Raw genomic sequence first — 17,821 nt, forward strand, 5'->3', positions numbered from 1 at the left:
TATCTAATTGATTGAACTACACACAACCTGTGATATCTCAATTATATAAAAATATAATGTGGAAAAGATATAACACAGACACCAGAAATTTTATTAATGAGGAAACCGCAAATGCAGAAAAACCCAGGGACCTAGTCGAGATTTGAACACCACATTGTATTAAGTCGCTACAGACTTTATCCTACTACAAGTTAACTTCGGACTGAAATATAGTTGAGCCCTAACCAATCTCACATTGATTAAGGTACAACAGCGTTCCTTACGCCTCTTGAACCACGCCGGATTCTGCGCACTCGATTTCCTTAGATGATCTCACCCACAACTAAGAGTTGCTAAGACCCAAAGTCGAAGACTTAATAAACAAATTTGTATCACACAAAAAAGTCTATTGAATAGATAAATCTCTCCCACATAAATACCTATGATTTTTTGTTCTGTCTTTTGATAAATCAAGGTGAACAGGAATCAATTGATACACTGGACTTATATTCCCAAAGAATATCCTAGTAATATTAATCACCTCACAATAATCTTAATTGTACGGAAGCGAAACAAGATATTGTGGAATCACAAACGATGAGACGAAGATGTTTGTGACTACTTTTTATCTTACCTATCGGAGATTAAATATCGAGCAAATCTTAGAGAAGATAGTACTCAATACGTTAGAACAAAGTAGGATCATAACACGCAACTACAGAGAAAATAGTTGGGTCTGGATTCAGTATCCCAGTACGCGAACGGGTACGTGTACGCATACTTGGTTCCCGGACTTCCATAACCAGCCAGTACACTACGGGTACGCATACCAAGGATCACGGATTTTGGACTTTTCACAAATGTGAATACACACACTATATTTATATCCAATCATGGTTGTGTGTTTTAAACCCTCATTTCAATCATTGAAACATTCTTGGAAGACGATAATAGCTGTCTCACACAAACTATTAGCTTCAAAGCAATTTTCAAGTGATCGAATGATCAATACGAAACATTCCGAGTCTACATCAAATGACTGTCTCACACAAATCATATAAGATGTTACAAGGTGATTTTCACATGATCATCTTTTGACTTTCGTCAAGAATAAAAGATGAACTTGGTTAAAGCGAAAGCTTACCAACACACATTTCGAGAAATATATAAGCGAGATAAACTCGATTCGAAATACCAAATATGTATAATTGAAGTCTATATAGCAATACGACTTTTTGTCTCAAATAGGAGATATAGTAAATAGACTTTATAGTGATAGATGAGTTCAAGTATCCACATATATTTTATTGATGAAGTTCCACAAGTTTTCTTGAGTAGTTCTTTGTCTTCATTCGATGAACGTCGTGAAGTCTAAAGCTCAACTACACTTTCTATCCTAATACGAGACATAGTTATAAGTAGACTAGAAATCAAGACTTATAGTTTTGGAAAATAAACTTGACACATAAGCTTGAGATAGCAACGCTTGCTAGTTCGACCGAGCAATGCTCTAACATCGTTAACCTATAATGGTTTTAGGAAAAACCTAGGTTAAAGAAGAATCGACTCTAGTCGCAACTAATATCACACATGAGGTCTGGGGATTAGGTTTCCCAGTTGCTAGAGTTCTCCCTTATATAGTCTTCAAATCAGGGTTTGCAATCAATGTTACCTTGGTAACAAAGCATTCAATATTCGATCGTTAGATGAAAACCTGATTAGAGTCAAGCTAATATCTTTCAACCGTTATATCGAACTTATCTTGTTATACACAAATGAAATGTTACTTCATTTAGGTATGTGTAACCGTACCCAAACGTGTGTACATAGTTGGCTCAACAATAGTTAATCGAAGTTAGCCATATGAACACTTTTATATCAACCTTGTTCATCTTAATCACAACTAGTTCAAATGACTCAAATGAAACTAGTTCTAGAGTTGTTCAATTATTTATATTCTCATAGAAGTATACAAGACCCAATTGAAGCAAAATCGATTTTGATTCACTCGAATCAATTCATGAACATTGTAGACACGGTTTGCAAAAGATTGCATTCCTTAATATATAGATGTATTTTTTCATGAGCAAACCGATTTTAGAACTTTACCCACTCAAGTGTGCAAACAGGTACGCATACTTAGAATTCCGGACTTTGTCTGGGTTCGCCTAGTATGCGAACGGGTACGCATACTGTCGCACGTGACCAAACTCAGTTGAATTCTCGGAGTTGAACTTTTCAGCCGGTACGCATACGGGTATGCATACTAAGTTTCCGGACTTCAACTATCAAACCAGTACGCATACGGGTATGCATACTATGATTCCCCGACTAAGAATAACTTGCAAAAGTTAGCAAACAAGTACGCATACTATGATATATCCAATCAATGGTTAATCGTTCTAAACTCCATGTTAATCATTGAAACATTCTTGGAAGACGGGATAGCTGTCTCATACAAACTATTGGCTTCAAACCAATTTTCAAGTGATCAATAGATCAATACAAAACATTCCGAGTCTACATCAAATGATTGTCTCACACAAATCATGTAATATGTTACCAGACGATTTTCACATGATCATCTTTTGACTTTCGTCAAGAATAAAGATGAACTTGGTTAAAGCGAAAGCTTACCAACACATATTTCGACAAATATGTAAGTGAGTTAAGATCAACTCCAAATATCAAATGTGTATAATATAAAGTCTATATAGCTATACGATTTTTGTCTCAATAGGAGATAAAGTAGTAATAGACTTCTGAGTGATAGATGAGTTCTACTCTCCACATACTTTTGTTGATGAAGTTCCACAAGCTCCCCTTAGTAGTTCTTCGTCTTCAATCGATGTACGCCATGAAGTCTAAAGCTCAACTACACATTTTATACTAATCCGAGACATAGTTATAAGTAGACTAGAAATCAAGACTTATAGTTTTGACAACTAAACTTGACAAACAAGCGTGAGATAGCAATGCTTGCGAGTTCGACCGAGCAGTGCTCTCTAACACAACTATTTTCTCTGTAGTTGCGTGTTATGATCTTACTTGTTCTATCGTATTGAGTGCTATCTTCTCTAAGATTTTCACGCGATTTATCTCCGATAGATAAGATATAAAAAGTAATCACAAAGCTATTCTTCTCATTCTTTGCAATTCCACAATAACTTGTTCTACTACCATATAGTTAAGCTATGTGAGGTGATTGATATTTCTAGGATGTTCTTCGGGAACATAAGACCGGATTATCAATTGGTTCCTGTTCACCTTGATTTATTAAAAGACGAAACAAAAACTTCGTAGGTATTTCTGTGGGAGACAGATTTATCTATCATAATAGACTTTTCTATGAGAGACAAATTTGTTTATCAAGTCTTCGACTTTGGGTCGTAGAAACTCTTAGTTGTGGGTAAGATCAGCTAAGGGAATCAAATGCGTAGATTCCTGCTGGGATTCAGAGGCGTAAGGAACGCGACTGTACCTTAATCAGTGTGATATTGGTTATGTCTCAACTACATTCCATTCTGAAGTTAACTTTTAGTAGGCTAGAGTCTGTAGCGGCTTAATACAGCATGTTGTTCAAAACTGGACTAGGTCCTGGGGCTTTTCTGCATTTGCGGTTTCCTCGTTAACAAAACTTCTGGTGTCTGTGTTATTTCTTTTCTGCATTATATTTGTTTATATAATTGAAATAACACAAGTTATGCGCAGATCAATCCATTAGTAAATCCAACCTTTGGTTGTTGATTGAAATTGATTGACACTTGAACATTGGCCTTTGGTACCGTTCAAGTTTGTTTCTCATAGTAATCAGGCTCACATATTTGTATCTGTTCGACTGCATATTGTGTTGAGAAACAGAGATATAACCCTTGGATATATTCTCCTTGATTGAGTCTGACTGTTTAGTTTATTCTCTTGAAATTATAATGGAGTTAGTCCATACAGATTTCCTAACGAAATATTGGGTGTGGTTGTTAGACCCCCGATTTTTCATGAACACGTCCAGAATCGCTGAAGTACTTAGAGTAGCGAAGAATTTAAGGAATATTGAAGAGCCAAGGAAATCAAGCATGATGGATGAGAAGCTACAAAGTTTATTTATTTTGTAATCCATATGTATTGATAGTTTTGTCACTAAAATTGATAAAGGGGGAGATTGTTAGAGCACTGCTCGGTCGAACTCGCAACCGTTGCTATCTCAAGCTTGTTTGTCAAATTTAGTTGATCAAAACTATATACCTGATTTCTAGTCTACTTATAGCTATGTCTCGGATTAGGATATAATGTGTATTTGAGCTTTAGATTTCACGACGTTCACCAATTGAAGACGAAGATCTAATGAGGAGCTTAGAGGAACTTCATCAACAAAAGGTATGTGGATACTAAAACTTATCTATCACTCGGAAGTATATTCTATTTTATCTTCTAATGAGACTAAGTCGTATAGATATATAGACTTTTACATTATACAAATTTGATATTTCGAGCCGAGTTTATCTATCAGTCAGAAGTTTATTTTATTCTCGAAATATGTGTTGGATGCTTTTTGCTTTAGCTATGTTCATCATTTTCTTGACAAGTTTAGCTGGAAACAATCTATTTGTTGGAAACTATATATTAATTCATAAGATGATCATGTGAAAATTACCTTGAACATCTTATATGATTTGTGTGACATAGTCATTTGATGTTAGCTCGGGAAGTTTCGTATTGATCATTGGATCACTTGAAAAGTACTTGAAGATAATGGTACTTGTAAGATTACCATTTTCGTCTTCCAAGGATGTTTCAATGATTTAAATGAGAGTTTAGAACGATTACCCATGTCTGGATACAACTTGGTATGCAAACTATATTGTGATGATTCAGGTTCGAAACTCTTGTTTGCGTACCTAGTATGCGAACGGATTTACCTGAAAATGTCCGGAACTCTTGTTTGCGTACCTAGTATGCGAACGAGTTTACCTGAGTTGGGTCCGGAACGGTTGTTCGCGAACGGCTTGACTAGCCCAAGGTCCGAAGCTGCTGTTCGCGTACCTGGTTGGCGAACACAGTGTTGAAGTTCTAGAATCAGTTATGTATGATTCTCATATTCATGAACTAAAACATTTATGATTTAAGGAATGCAATCTTTGCAAACCGTGGCTTAATGTTCATGAACTGATTCTTGTATAGTACTTTGTACGATTACGAATTAAACCGATTTCGATTCAATTTGTTCATATATATTTCTATGAGATAGTGATCAATTGAACAACTATATTTGAAACATAATTAGATTCATTTTATTATTTTTCATGATTGATTGATCCTCATATTTGATCTATAAGTGTTAGTGAATACGGCTAAGATAAAAGTGTTCATATGGCTAACTTCGGTTAATTGCTATTAAGCCAACTCAATATACACGTTTAGGTACGGTAACCCATATCCAAATATAAGTATATTTCATTTGTGTGTAACAAGATAAGACCATCTAACAGTGGAGATTGATTTCTTTATTCCTAAGCAGACTTAGCTTGAACCTTAAATCAGGAGTTCATCTAAAGGTGAATATTGAATGCTTTGTTACTAAGCTATCTTAGCTTTGATTGAAAGCAACCCTGGTTTGAAAGGTTATATAAGGGATAACTCTAGTAACTGGAAAACCTAATCCCGACACTTTCTTGTGTCCTAGTTTCAAACTAGAGTCGATTCTCCTCTAACCTAGGTTTTTCCAACACCATTATAGGTTAACGACTTGAAGACTTCATTTGGGATTCATGAAGCCAGATCCAACTATTTTCTTTGTAGTTGCGTATTCTGATCTTACTCGTTCCACCGTATTGAGTTTTATTTTCTCTAAGATTTATTCGAGATTTATCTCCGATAAGTAAGATATAAAACGTAATCACAACAGTTCTTCGTCTCAGACTCTTGTGATTCTGCAATAACTTTTCCAGTTAATCAGTTGGGTTATTATGAGGTGACTAATGTTTCCAGGATGCTCTTCGGGAATATGAGACTGTATAATTAGTTGGTTCTTATTCAACTTGATTTATCAAAAGACGAAACAAAAACCGAATAAAGAATAGACATATCCGTGGGAGACAGATTTGTTTATAAGTATTCAACTTTGGGTCGTAGCAACTCTTAGTTATGCGTGAGATCAGCTAAGGTAAGCAAGTGCACAGAATACAGCGTGGTTCTAGAGGCGTAAGGAACGCGACTGTACCTTAATTAGTGTGAGACTTAGTTATGGCTCGACTACCGAAGTTAACTTGTAGTAGGCTAGAGTCTGTAGCGTCTTAATACAGTGTGGTGTTCAAATCTGGACTAGTTCCCGGGTTTTTTCTACATTTGCGGTTTCCTCATTAACAAAATTTCTGGTGTCAGTGTTATTTCTTTTCCGCATTATTTTTGTTTATATAATTGAAATATCACAGGTTGTGCATAGTTCAATCAATTGATAAATCCGACCTTGTTTGTTGGATAGAACTTGATTGACACTTGAGCGTTGGTCTTTGGTACCGTCCAAGTTATTTCTCATATCAATTAGGCTCGCAAATTTCTATCTGTTTGATTTGCTGATTGTATTGAGAAAGAGATAAAAACTCTTTGGTATAATTCTTGATTGAGTCTCGCTTTTAAGTTGGTGCTTTCGGAATTACATTGGATTTTAGTCAATATAGATTGCCGAATGAATTATTGGGTGTGGTTGTTATACTCCCGCTTTTTCAGTATCAAATTGATAATCGAAAGGAAATTTAATCATCTTGTTTAGGCATGATGTCGATAGTATTTTGGACGGATTAAGGAGCAACTCCTTAAGATAACAAGCATTTTGTAGGAGATTCACATGATCAAATTCTAAAGATAACAAATATTCTGCTAGGAGATTCACAACAAAATCTAAAAAGAACATTGGTGTGCTAGAAAATTCATGGGCATAAGAAAACTACTGAAGTGAGGTAACTGGTTGGTTTGATCTGTCTCGATTAGAATTAGTCTAAGATTTAGTCTGAAGCTGCATGGTAGGCAGAGGTGTAACAGCTTAATTTCGTGAGTACTCAATTTGGACTAGGTCTTGGAGTTTTTCCTACAAGTTTTTAGTTTATTCGTTTACAAGATATCTTTATTTTTTGTTTTTGCATTATAAATTTGATATTTATAATTAAAGTACAAGCAAGTGTACGCTAATCATCCTTGTCTATTCTAACGTATTTTCTTTCTTCGTAACACCATTCAAAGAGTATTTATATACATTTTAAATTGAAAAAGTGGTGGATTCCTTGTACCCTCATCTTTTTATTGGGATACATTTTGGGTCACTTCACTTGGAAAATTTGACTCATAAAGATGGATTGGGATAGATGTATGGAATTTAGGTCCAGGTGCATATTTCAGGTCATGCCAACTACTTGGGTCGCGAGGGATGTCATACAAATATTAGATTGCAATGGAAAATTTTGTCTCACTATGTAGATTTCACGTAGTCGTTGATAATTAAGTTAGGTTTTGGGTTGTTAAGAAAATTTTGAGTCACAGTTTATTCTTAATCAGGGCGATAAATTTAGGGTTTTAGGTTTAGTGTAAATTTTATGTCACAAAAGGCTTGGGGTACAAAAATTTAAATCATGATGCAACTTTAGGGATGAGGCCTGGATATTAGATCATGAAACATTTTTCAAATCACATGAAAATTTTAGATCTCAATGCGAATCACAAACATTTTTTTGTCAAAGAGGTAAACTTGGGCATTTAAACGATACCGGATAGGAGAATAGATTTTCATCACTTAATAAATTTTGAATCGTAAAGGAAAGTTCAAGCTACAAAAGAAAACTTTAAGTGATAATGCAGATTTTAGGTCACAATGTAAATCAAGTCTACATGGAAGATTTCGGGTCATGTAACATATTTGAATATGGGCACATTTTTGGGGTTACCCGATAAATATTGCGATAAACATTGTGATAGCCTGACTGTTGCTTGAGTTATTATGTGGATTTGGTTTCATAAGCTAATTTCAGATAACGCGAAAGGTTTTCATTGATTGGATAATAATGCAAAAAAAAAGAAAAATCTCTTTTTCACTTCTTTCTTTTCACTCACCCTCTTCTCAAAAACCTAGAAAAAACTTATTGTTTTATTTCTCCTTTGCTCAGATCTAGTCCTTTTGGGGCTAGATATGAGCCAAAATTGTTGATTTTTAGAAGCTATTTCGTTGTTTTTAATAAATTTATTCGCTATTAAGGCGACCTTTTCTTCGTTATTAGGACGATTCTTTCTTCGCTATTAGGACGATTTTATATGCACTTTGATAGTGTTTCTTTATATAGATTTGTTTGTGATTTGTTTTTTTTTTTGATACAAGTACATCAACTGTTTAACGGGGGCAAGATCAAATTCTTCTTCAACAAATAACAAAATAATAGATTTAGGGTTTCCGAGCTTCTCGCGCATGAGTTTTTGGGCAAATCACCCCCTCTCATAAGAGTATCTCTTTTCAAGAAGAAAATCAATCAAAATGATCGACTTATGATTTCGAATACCGTTCCTTCTCCAATCTTGACATACAAGATTTAGGTGCTACCGTTATGGATCGCTCCATCTCTTCACGATTATTTTTTTCCGTTTTGCACCTTTTATTGTATTTGTTTCCATGTTTATAATGTACTTGTTTTTCTTAAAAATCATCATGTAAACGTTTGTTAAATGGTATGAAATACTAATGGTTTGATTATTAAAAAAAAAAAGAAGATAATAATGCGAATTTTGAATCACTTATAGCCTGTTTGAATAACATAAGCAGAAATTAATCCCACAAGGTAGAAACAAAAACTTCGTACAAAGCTGACATAAGTAATTTTTGAAGTGTTTTCCAAACAAACTATTGGCAACATTTGTGTCACAATGTATATATTGCATCAGAGCATGAGCATTAGAGTTTGAAATGATGCATAATTCAGACAGACCACGAGGAAGAGTAGTAGGGTTTGCGCCTGTTCCACACTCCAAAAGCCCAAACTATTCGAGCATTCTCGGTCATCAACAAGTTGGATCAATCAATGCTCAACTACATCCACATCAATGCGACTAGGAATTTGGTGATAACACTAGGACTTTTAAGAAGATATATTTTCTATAGGGGTTTAAAAAAATTTAGTCATTTCATATTCTTTTTCATCTGTGACGGACAGTAGCTGAAAAAGTGCACAAGGATGGGGTTTCTTGTTTAGTTTTTTTCTTTCTTCTCACTATCACCAGAAAAATACCCATAATCAAATCACCAGAAACCCTAGCTGATTAACTTCTTTTTCTTAGGGGTTTCTCTAGTTTTCTTGTACTTGTTAAAGGGTTTCATTTTTTTTCTTCGATGATTTTGTCTTTCAAGAAAAAAAGAGGGATAAGTTAGGGTTTCTCTTACTCAAAGGTACGATTTTTTTTTGGTTAATTAGGCTTGTTTGAGCTGAGAGATTAGGGTTTTTTGAGAAGGAAAGTCTGGGTTTTGAGAGAATTTCTGTTTTGAGTTATGGATCGGGGAGAAATGAATGATGCAGAAGAGGAAGCTAGTTATCCTTATGATGAGCAGGAAGGTGATGAATATGAAGAAGGTGGTGATGATGGTGAAGAAGAAGTAGAAGAGGAAGATGAGGGTGAGGAAATGGAGGTTGTTGGGGAGGAGGAGGAGGAAGAAGAAGAAAATGTTGTTCAAAGGGTGAAGGAAGAAGTTGAGGAAGTAGATGAACAAGAGCAACTACAACAAGATCATGCTGGTGCTGATGATGATGATTACGAGGAGGAAGATGAGGATGACACTGATGACGACGACGACGAGGATGATAATGTTGATGGAGGTGGTAATGATAATGGGATGGATGACGATGAGGATTCAGAAAGGAATGGTAAAAAGCGAAAATTGAAGGATTTGTCATTAAGCTATGAGTTTGCTCCGCGTGTAGTAGTACCACAACCATCAGCAATTGCAATGTCTGTTCCAAAATCTTCTTATGGTGGCCGGAAGAATGCTGCAGCTGATTGGACTGAACATGCAACATTTGTTCTGTTAGATACTTGGGGAGATAAATTTCTTCAGCTTGGAAGGAAAAGTCTTAGGCTAGATGAATGGATCGAAGTGGCTAAGAAGGTTTCATTGTTATCGAATGTTGTAAGAACTGATACTCAATGTCGCAACCGGTTGGATACATTGAAGAAGAAATACAAGAAGGAAAAACTCAAGATAGAGGAAACTGGCAATAATAATAGTTCCTGTAAGTGGGTTTACTTTAAAAAGATGGATATGTTGATGAATGTATCTCCAAGGCAGCCTGGATTAGCTTGTGGCATGGATTCTCGTGAGTATGTGTTTACGAATCCTAGGGTTTATTTGAGTCACTCGAATGGGTTGGATGAGATGAGGGACAGTCCAGGGAACTCTGAATCAACAGAAGCCGATGATGATAATTCGGATGGCCTTCCTCCTAAAAAAGCAAGATATGTGGAGAATGGCGTTGAGAGATCTTCCTTTAGGTTGCTAGCAGATTCTATTAAGAAGTTTGGTGACATTCATGCAAAAATTGAGAATAGTAAGAGGCAGCAAATGTTAGAATTGGAGAAGATGAGAATGGAGTTCCATAGAGATTTAGAATTGCATAGGAGGAAAATTTTGGAGCGAGCCCAAGCAGAGATAGCAAAAATGAGGGATGAAGATGATGAGGAGTTTGGTGGAAGCGCTTCCACCGGGGATATGAGCGACTGATGTAAGTTCCCTGCTTAAAGTTTATTCATATTAAAGTTCTTTAAACTTTTGTTATTTCTATCTCATTGTAGTTATGTAGGAAACTTTTGTTGAATTTGTTTTCTTTGTAAATCGATGCACTCGTATTGCCAAATATGCAATCTAACTAGGCGAATGATAAGTAGAAAAGTTGCCTCGTCTAATTTTCTTTTGTTTAGCAACTCGTTTGTCTTGTAACTTCAGTATACCCATGATTAGGGGTTCTGAATTATGATGTGCTTTACCAGCATTTCCAAAATAAGGTCACCATCTGAACAACATTGTTTGCATGCCTTCCAACTAACTTGCTATTCATTTATGGTTGGTTGATGTTCCTATGGTTAGGTCACTGTGGTTTAGTTGAAACGTTTGAATAAAACCCTGGAAGAAGAATGGTTTACATGATTAAGCATCGTCAGCTAAAACACTAGAGCTCTTAATACATTGGAAATGTTGGTATCTGTGTTCTTAGAATTGAATCACCCTCGGACTAGATCTATGTGCTTGTGTGTAATCTGTCTATGTAAAATGTGCATGCTCGTGTATAAACTGCTTTAACAAGTAAATCTCGTTGTTCACAGAAAGATGATTTTTCGAATTACAGAAAACCCACCTCGAAACCTGCTCTAGTCTGGGTAGGAAAAGATTTGACTCTCGAGCAGGTGAATTAGAAATCTGGGGGTTCGGAACTAGCCTATCACTTAATAAAAACTTAACGTTTTGTTTGACGGAATTATGATTCTTCGCCAGGCAGTAGGCCTGTAGCTCTTACCTCACATGTCAACCTCACCCTCTTTTGGTCATTGCCATGGTACAATGTACATGAATTAAGTTACAACCTTAGGGTAGACGTACTTCTGGCTGATGGAATAACTGAAACAGTGAATTTAGTGTTTATCCATCCAGTTCATAGAAAACTTTTCATACTGATCATGCTAATTCTTTGCCTGCATCAGATTGTCTTTATTTTTTGAGCTCATGTTTGCTTCTACTGATCATATAAACAAAAGGCAAGTTTGTAAAGGGTTTCCAACTATATGTCCCCATCCACACTAATTCTGTCTTTTTATGGGGTTGAAGAAGAGAAATGAATGTGTTTTGCTGTTTCCTATTTCAGGACTGTAGGACAATATGCGGAAGAAATCACTTTGTTGCAGAGATGCTTTGGCAACAAATCTTAAGTTTACTGTACTATACTACTATGTATTCATTATCGAAGTCCTTGTACTAGTAAATTATCAACATGTTGTAGTAAAAGTTGAAGTTTGGGAGCCTCCCTGACGTTTTCTCTGTCTGCATTGTTCTTTATCTGAATTCATTTTCCATGTAGTGCTACCCGCAGTTACCCCTTCTATTTGTTCCTTTTTTGGTCTCTTGTCAACATGTTACTGATCGCAGGTAACATATACAAAGAGAGACATTTTACTAATTTGACCAGTAGGAAGGGTTAACAAACAGGAGATGGTATTGAAATACTCCCTCCGTCCAATTTTACTTGTCTAAATTGTGTTTTTTTTTAATAAATTTTTATCAAAAAATTGGTATATCTCCTATTAAATTTTTTTAATTATCAAAAAAGAAACAAAAACTAGGATATGAAAACTAGTATATTAAACAAACAATTTGAAAGATCGATGGTGTACGTGGAAGTAATTTGAATTTCTTTCAAGTTTTTGCAAAATCCAAATTAAGCAAGTAAACTTGGACGGAGGGAGTATATATTTGCATAGAGGCCAGCTATTCCAGCCCCAACATTTGCTATGTTAGACTGCCTACAGAAATAAGGTTCTTGATGTCTGCAGAAAACCCAACCATTGCAGGTCAGTGACTTTTCACACTCCCAAAATCAGCGGTGGCTCTCTATGGAGAACAAGCGAGTTTTTTACATCATGATTTATACAAGGAACTAACAAATCTGGTTATCCGACTTTGATGTCTTTAAGGTTGTACAACTACCAAGTACCAAAGCTAAGATGGGCTAAATTTTAAATAAGCTTTGAAAACTGCAAGTAATTTCCAAAGACTTGGTGGCCGGGGGTAACTTACCCATAGGGAGGCTTTGAAGGTTTGAGAGTAGTTTAACAACTCTTCCCTAAATTTGTGAAAATAAGTTGCAAGTGACAACCCCGGGCCAATACTTCCCCAGCCAAAGGGAGGGAAAACTATGTCCGAAAAGAAATGAGTTAACTCAATCAGTAATTCCTTTGATTTAAAAGCAGCAACAGGTGAATACTGAGTAACACGATTGAGAAAATCAAATTCGAATGAGTTAACTCAATCAGTCAATCCTTTGATTTAAAAGCAGCAACAGATGAATACTGAGTAACATGATTGAGAAAATCAAATTCGCTGCAGGTCCGAAAATGAAATGTCATCTATGTACACAATCTCAAGATGGCAAACAACCCGAAAAATAAAGAAAAGAATGCCAGTTATATATCTTTGACTAAAACCAGCTTCATGAAAGAATACAATCACAAAATGGGCAAAAACGAACACACAATCAAAATATCAGTTTTTCTACCTGTAAAATGATATCCTCAGCCGAGACAGAACTACTGCAGCGATGAAGACGGGGGAAGATGAAATCATAGTACAATATCCTTGAAGTATTCGTGCTCGAGAGCAGTTCGAGCTGTAATTCTTTTACTTGGGTCCAAACAAAGCATTTTCTGAACAAAGCACAGGGTAGCATATTAATAAAAAGCATGACTGCCAATTATTACTAGCAAAAATTCAAAATCACTTTTGGTTTACACCATAGACGACAGTTTGTGGCACACATTGGAGGTGATCCAACAGATGCTCTATTCATCATCACAGTCACAAACGATCAGAGCACTCAACAACCTGGGAGCCTAAAACCACCAATCTTAAAACTCTAGCTGAAAGTTTTGGCACAATTTTATTTTTGTGATATTGATCTATACCGTGATGCCGTAACTCTAGCTAAATACTTCATTATCTATGTGCTTTCTTTTATAGTTGTATCTTTTAACAGGATATCGGGAAGCCCGGATTAACTTACATTAAGAAGATCAATTCCACAAGAATCGAGCTTAGTGACCACACCTGCCAGGTCCTGCATATTACAAGTGGGAAAACTATTCAAACCAGTAAACATATTTAGGAGGATAATAGATAGCAAAAAACTTGAGAAACTATCAAAATGAATAACCTTAGCAGGCCACTTAGGAAAGGCAGATTTGAAGTCAGGTAAAGATGTCACTCCGGGCCAAATTTCCTCATTTGGAGTGCCCATAATTCTATGAAAAAAGAACCACAAGTAAATAGGTAAGCCCAATATTAGTGAAATTATGCAATACAGTTCAGCGAAAAGGGTAGTTGTAACTGAGCTATGAAACCTGAAAATTTTGAACAACTCGTCAATCTCAGAGTCCCCTGGGAACAGAGGTCGCTGGGTCACCATCTCAGAGAATATACAACCCACTGACCAGATATCAACAGGAGTGGAATAATGGCGAGACCCTAGGAGGATCTCAGGTGCCCTATACCATAGGGTCACCACCTGAAAGGATTTCCAGACAAAATTAGAAAGCCATGAGTATGCTATACTTGTAGACTGCAATCTTTACGATGTTCCCGTGTTTAGGACAATAATATCTACAATGGTCTAGAATCCTCACAGAAGGAAAGAGGCAGGGAGTTGATTCCACTTAATATGGGTACTCATACAAAATTCATTTTAATATCAGGGGATAAAACACGAGCATTCTTATGAAAATCATAAACAACAGAGATTTATAATAGAGCAAAAATTGCTCATTACATAATTATAAATGCTGATCACATATAACCCCTTCAAGTTTTACATCCAATAGAGATATGAAAGAAGTAACTAAACTGAACCTCATTAATCTGATAAAAATAAGTGTGGATGAGAGTTCTAGCATTATTATTTGGCATACCATCCTGCTGACAGCAAAAGCAGAAATTATATCTTTTAAATGGCGCTACACATTACCTCGTGAGTAAAAGTCCTGACAGGAATACCAAATGCCCTGGCTAATCCGAAGTCTGCCAACTTTAGTGAGTTGGTACGACGATCTATTAGTAAGTTCTGCGGTTTCAAATCTCGGTGGAGAACTCTATGAGAATGGCAGTAAGAGATACCACGGAGAATCTGAAACAAAAACCTCTGCAGAAGAATAAAATTAACAATGCGTTAAATCATGAGTGGAAGCATCACAACATTCCATGAAAAGTACGAACTTACTAATCCTCAAATACAATATTAACTTTCATACCAACTTACTTATCCATAAAACATGGTATATACAATATAAATTTTTAGGGACAGTCTGTCATAGGGTAATGAATAAGGCGTTCTCAAAAGCTAATCATACATATTTCCATTTGGTAATTACTAACAATAACTAAGACAAAAACATTTAAACTCAAAACCATGATTCAAATAGCTACAGAGTTTGACACAGATTCAACTCATGCTATAACAATGCTATTGCTAACAAAGAGCAGAGAGCGTGTAAGTTCAAAGGAATGATCTCACCCACTTTTACTAAACGTGGATCCTTAGCAAGCTCGGGACACGAATCCATATGCTTCTTCAAATCCAGGTCCAAATACTCAAAAACTAGATACAAGCGCTTCTCACTGTGAACTACATCCTGCAGCCTATTTTATTCAAGACATTACTAAACATTATGCTCAGAACCATGATCAATACACAAGTAAAATCAGCATGACTGACAAAGAAGTGTTATCAGCATTGTAACTTATAACCGTAAATCAATATGAAACCAAGAGCACTTAAGATCTATAAGAAATAACCATCTAAATACAAGGTCACCGACAGCACACAAGGTCAAGGAGAGTGCAATCCGTGTCATTTCGACACAAGGCACACTGCTGTATGACAGTTGCCCAACACTTCAACATAAGAATTAAACAGCAGTCTATCCACAATGTGCATACTTGCACATAAGAGTAAACATAGCATACCATCCTAGATTACCATTATCCTAGCCTCGAAACTATCACGCAATTCCCTTATAAGTACACCTCCATAAACAGCCTGCCAAAACTGCAAAATTATACTTACACTAAACAACTAGAATAATAACCCCACACCTTCATCAACACCAATTCTATTCTATTCAACAAATTGTAATTCGACTAGGAACTAAAATGAATTGAATATAACATCATACCTGACAATATTATCATGCTGCATTTCCTTCAACAAAGAGATTTCTCTAATAGCTGTACTTGGAACACCTTCATCTTCTTGTTCTAAACGAATCTTCTTAAGAGCTATAGTCTCATTAGTTACACGGTCACGAGCTTTATAAACTACACCGTAAGTCCCTTCTCCAATCTTCTCAACTTTCTCATACTACAAACCAAAAAATCATTACCAAAACCCCAATTAAAACCTCAATTAAAACCCCAAATGAAAATAAAAAACGTTAAACCCTACTACAAAAATAAACAAATTAGTATTACCTGATCCATAAGATCTACTTCTATTAACCTTCAATACAATCCTTAACCTCACAACTGAAGAATTCAACGAAAAAATTACGTAAAAAAAAAGAAAAAAAAAACTAAGTTCAATCAATGAGTGTGAAAATCTTAGATCTATTGATAGATTGTTTTACCTAGATGAGTAGAAATATTTCTGCTAGTGCTGTTCTTAGTTGATGCTGTTTCCTTCTTCTTCTTCTTCTCTCAAGTGGGGGAGAATGAGAGAAAGATGAAGGAAACGAGTGAATAAGGCTTTTTTTCTCTTTTCTTTTCTTTTCTATTTTAAATCTCTGAAATGATATTTTTGCTGTTCTTTTCCTCTTTAATGGATCACGTGCTAAATACATGTTTTTATTTTGTCTTTAATCTTTTTGACCGGTTCGATTGTTTTTATACGTGACTTATTGCGCATTAACTTGGATTTTTAGGGGAAAACTGTTGTCTGTTTTATTGCCTGCGGTAGCTTAAATGGTGTCGCGTTTAATTTGAACAATTAATTGGGGAATACATGAAATAATTGGGGGATATTTCATTATAGCTGCCGGCATGATTTTTCAATACCGACAATTCATCGACCATGTCGATTTCATTGAAAAACACTTCCGGCAGCTAAAGTAAAAATATCTCCCTCAATTAATTTTTGTTTTGTTATTATTATTTTTTTGATGGAAAAGGTTAGCATTTCGAATTTTCAATAATTTGCTTACAATCGTATCGATTACATTAATAAACAAATTAAAATACAAAGTACGAGATTTACATGATTCGAAACTTTTAAGAGACGAAGAATGTTAAAAATATTGAATATCCATAATTCGAAAAGGAATTTGATAGGAATTTGATGTCTTGATGATTTGAAATTACTGTATAAAACGTTCGCCATAGAATTTAAATGCTTTCACGAAGAAGTGATATGCATGAACTGCTCCAATCGATTTCGAATTCTGTTGATGTTGTCTGGTTCGATCAATACGTTGTCGAAAATTGATCGTCCTTGTAATGTGCCGATGATGAAACACCACCAAAAAAGATAATATAAACCACTCGAAGAGTGCATATATAAGAAACGATAATGGCAATAATAGATACCATATCTATCGGAATATAAAAATACAGGAAAAACTTGTCATTAATTGCTAATAATGCATTTTTGTTTTATTTAAATATATATATATATATATATATTATTGTACCCGATTTTAAGCTCAATTAAAACCTAGGAAGAAAATCAACCGAACTTGAGGCAACAATGAAGAAGATGAATGCAACTCATGGATATAATTGCTACTGTAGGTAATTGCTTGTTTTAAGATAGAGTTGTAGAGCAAAAATGGGAAAGAGAGCGAATCAAGGCTTTCCCAAGCCGCTTTATTTGTTATTTTATGTGGTATGGTCGTTTTTAATTTTACCGTTTAGAGCCCAAACACTTGTTAATTGTTCTTGTCTTATACTCCCTCCGTCCAAGTTATATAGGTTGAGAAGTCAAATACCTTAGATTAAGAAAAACATGAGTTTTATAAAAATTCATCTACTTTTTTAAGTTGTCCTTACTTTTCTGACGAAAACTAGATT

At 35.4% G+C, this 17,821-nt stretch overlaps 2 protein-coding genes across 2 annotated transcripts; one reads left to right on the forward strand and one right to left on the reverse strand.

The window, feature by feature from the left end:
- The first annotated feature begins 9,145 nt into the window (after nt 1–9,145).
- On the forward strand, nt 9,146–12,082 carry LOC113299793 (trihelix transcription factor ASIL1-like). Its single transcript, XM_026548879.1, has 2 exons — nt 9,146–10,724; nt 11,859–12,082. The coding sequence occupies exon 1, from the start codon at nt 9,497–9,499 to the stop codon at nt 10,721–10,723; it is 1,227 nt and encodes a 408-aa protein (XP_026404664.1). The 5' UTR covers nt 9,146–9,496; the 3' UTR covers nt 10,724; nt 11,859–12,082.
- Nucleotides 12,083–13,035: 953 nt separating this feature from the next.
- Nucleotides 13,036–16,544, reverse strand: LOC113299794 (cell division control protein 2 homolog A). The gene is made up of 9 exons (XM_026548880.1): nt 16,384–16,544; nt 16,229–16,282; nt 15,934–16,118; nt 15,277–15,397; nt 14,727–14,900; nt 14,107–14,270; nt 13,920–14,007; nt 13,770–13,823; nt 13,036–13,413 (listed from the first exon to the last, which is right to left on the reverse strand). The coding sequence occupies exons 2-9, from the start codon at nt 16,235–16,237 to the stop codon at nt 13,330–13,332; spliced, it is 879 nt and encodes a 292-aa protein (XP_026404665.1). The 5' UTR covers nt 16,238–16,282; nt 16,384–16,544; the 3' UTR covers nt 13,036–13,329.
- Nucleotides 16,545–17,821: the final 1,277 nt, after the last annotated feature.

The sequence above is a fragment of the Papaver somniferum genome, chromosome 7 (genome assembly GCF_003573695.1).
Source record: "Papaver somniferum cultivar HN1 chromosome 7, ASM357369v1, whole genome shotgun sequence".
In the NCBI taxonomy this organism is placed as follows: domain Eukaryota; kingdom Viridiplantae; phylum Streptophyta; class Magnoliopsida; order Ranunculales; family Papaveraceae; genus Papaver; species Papaver somniferum.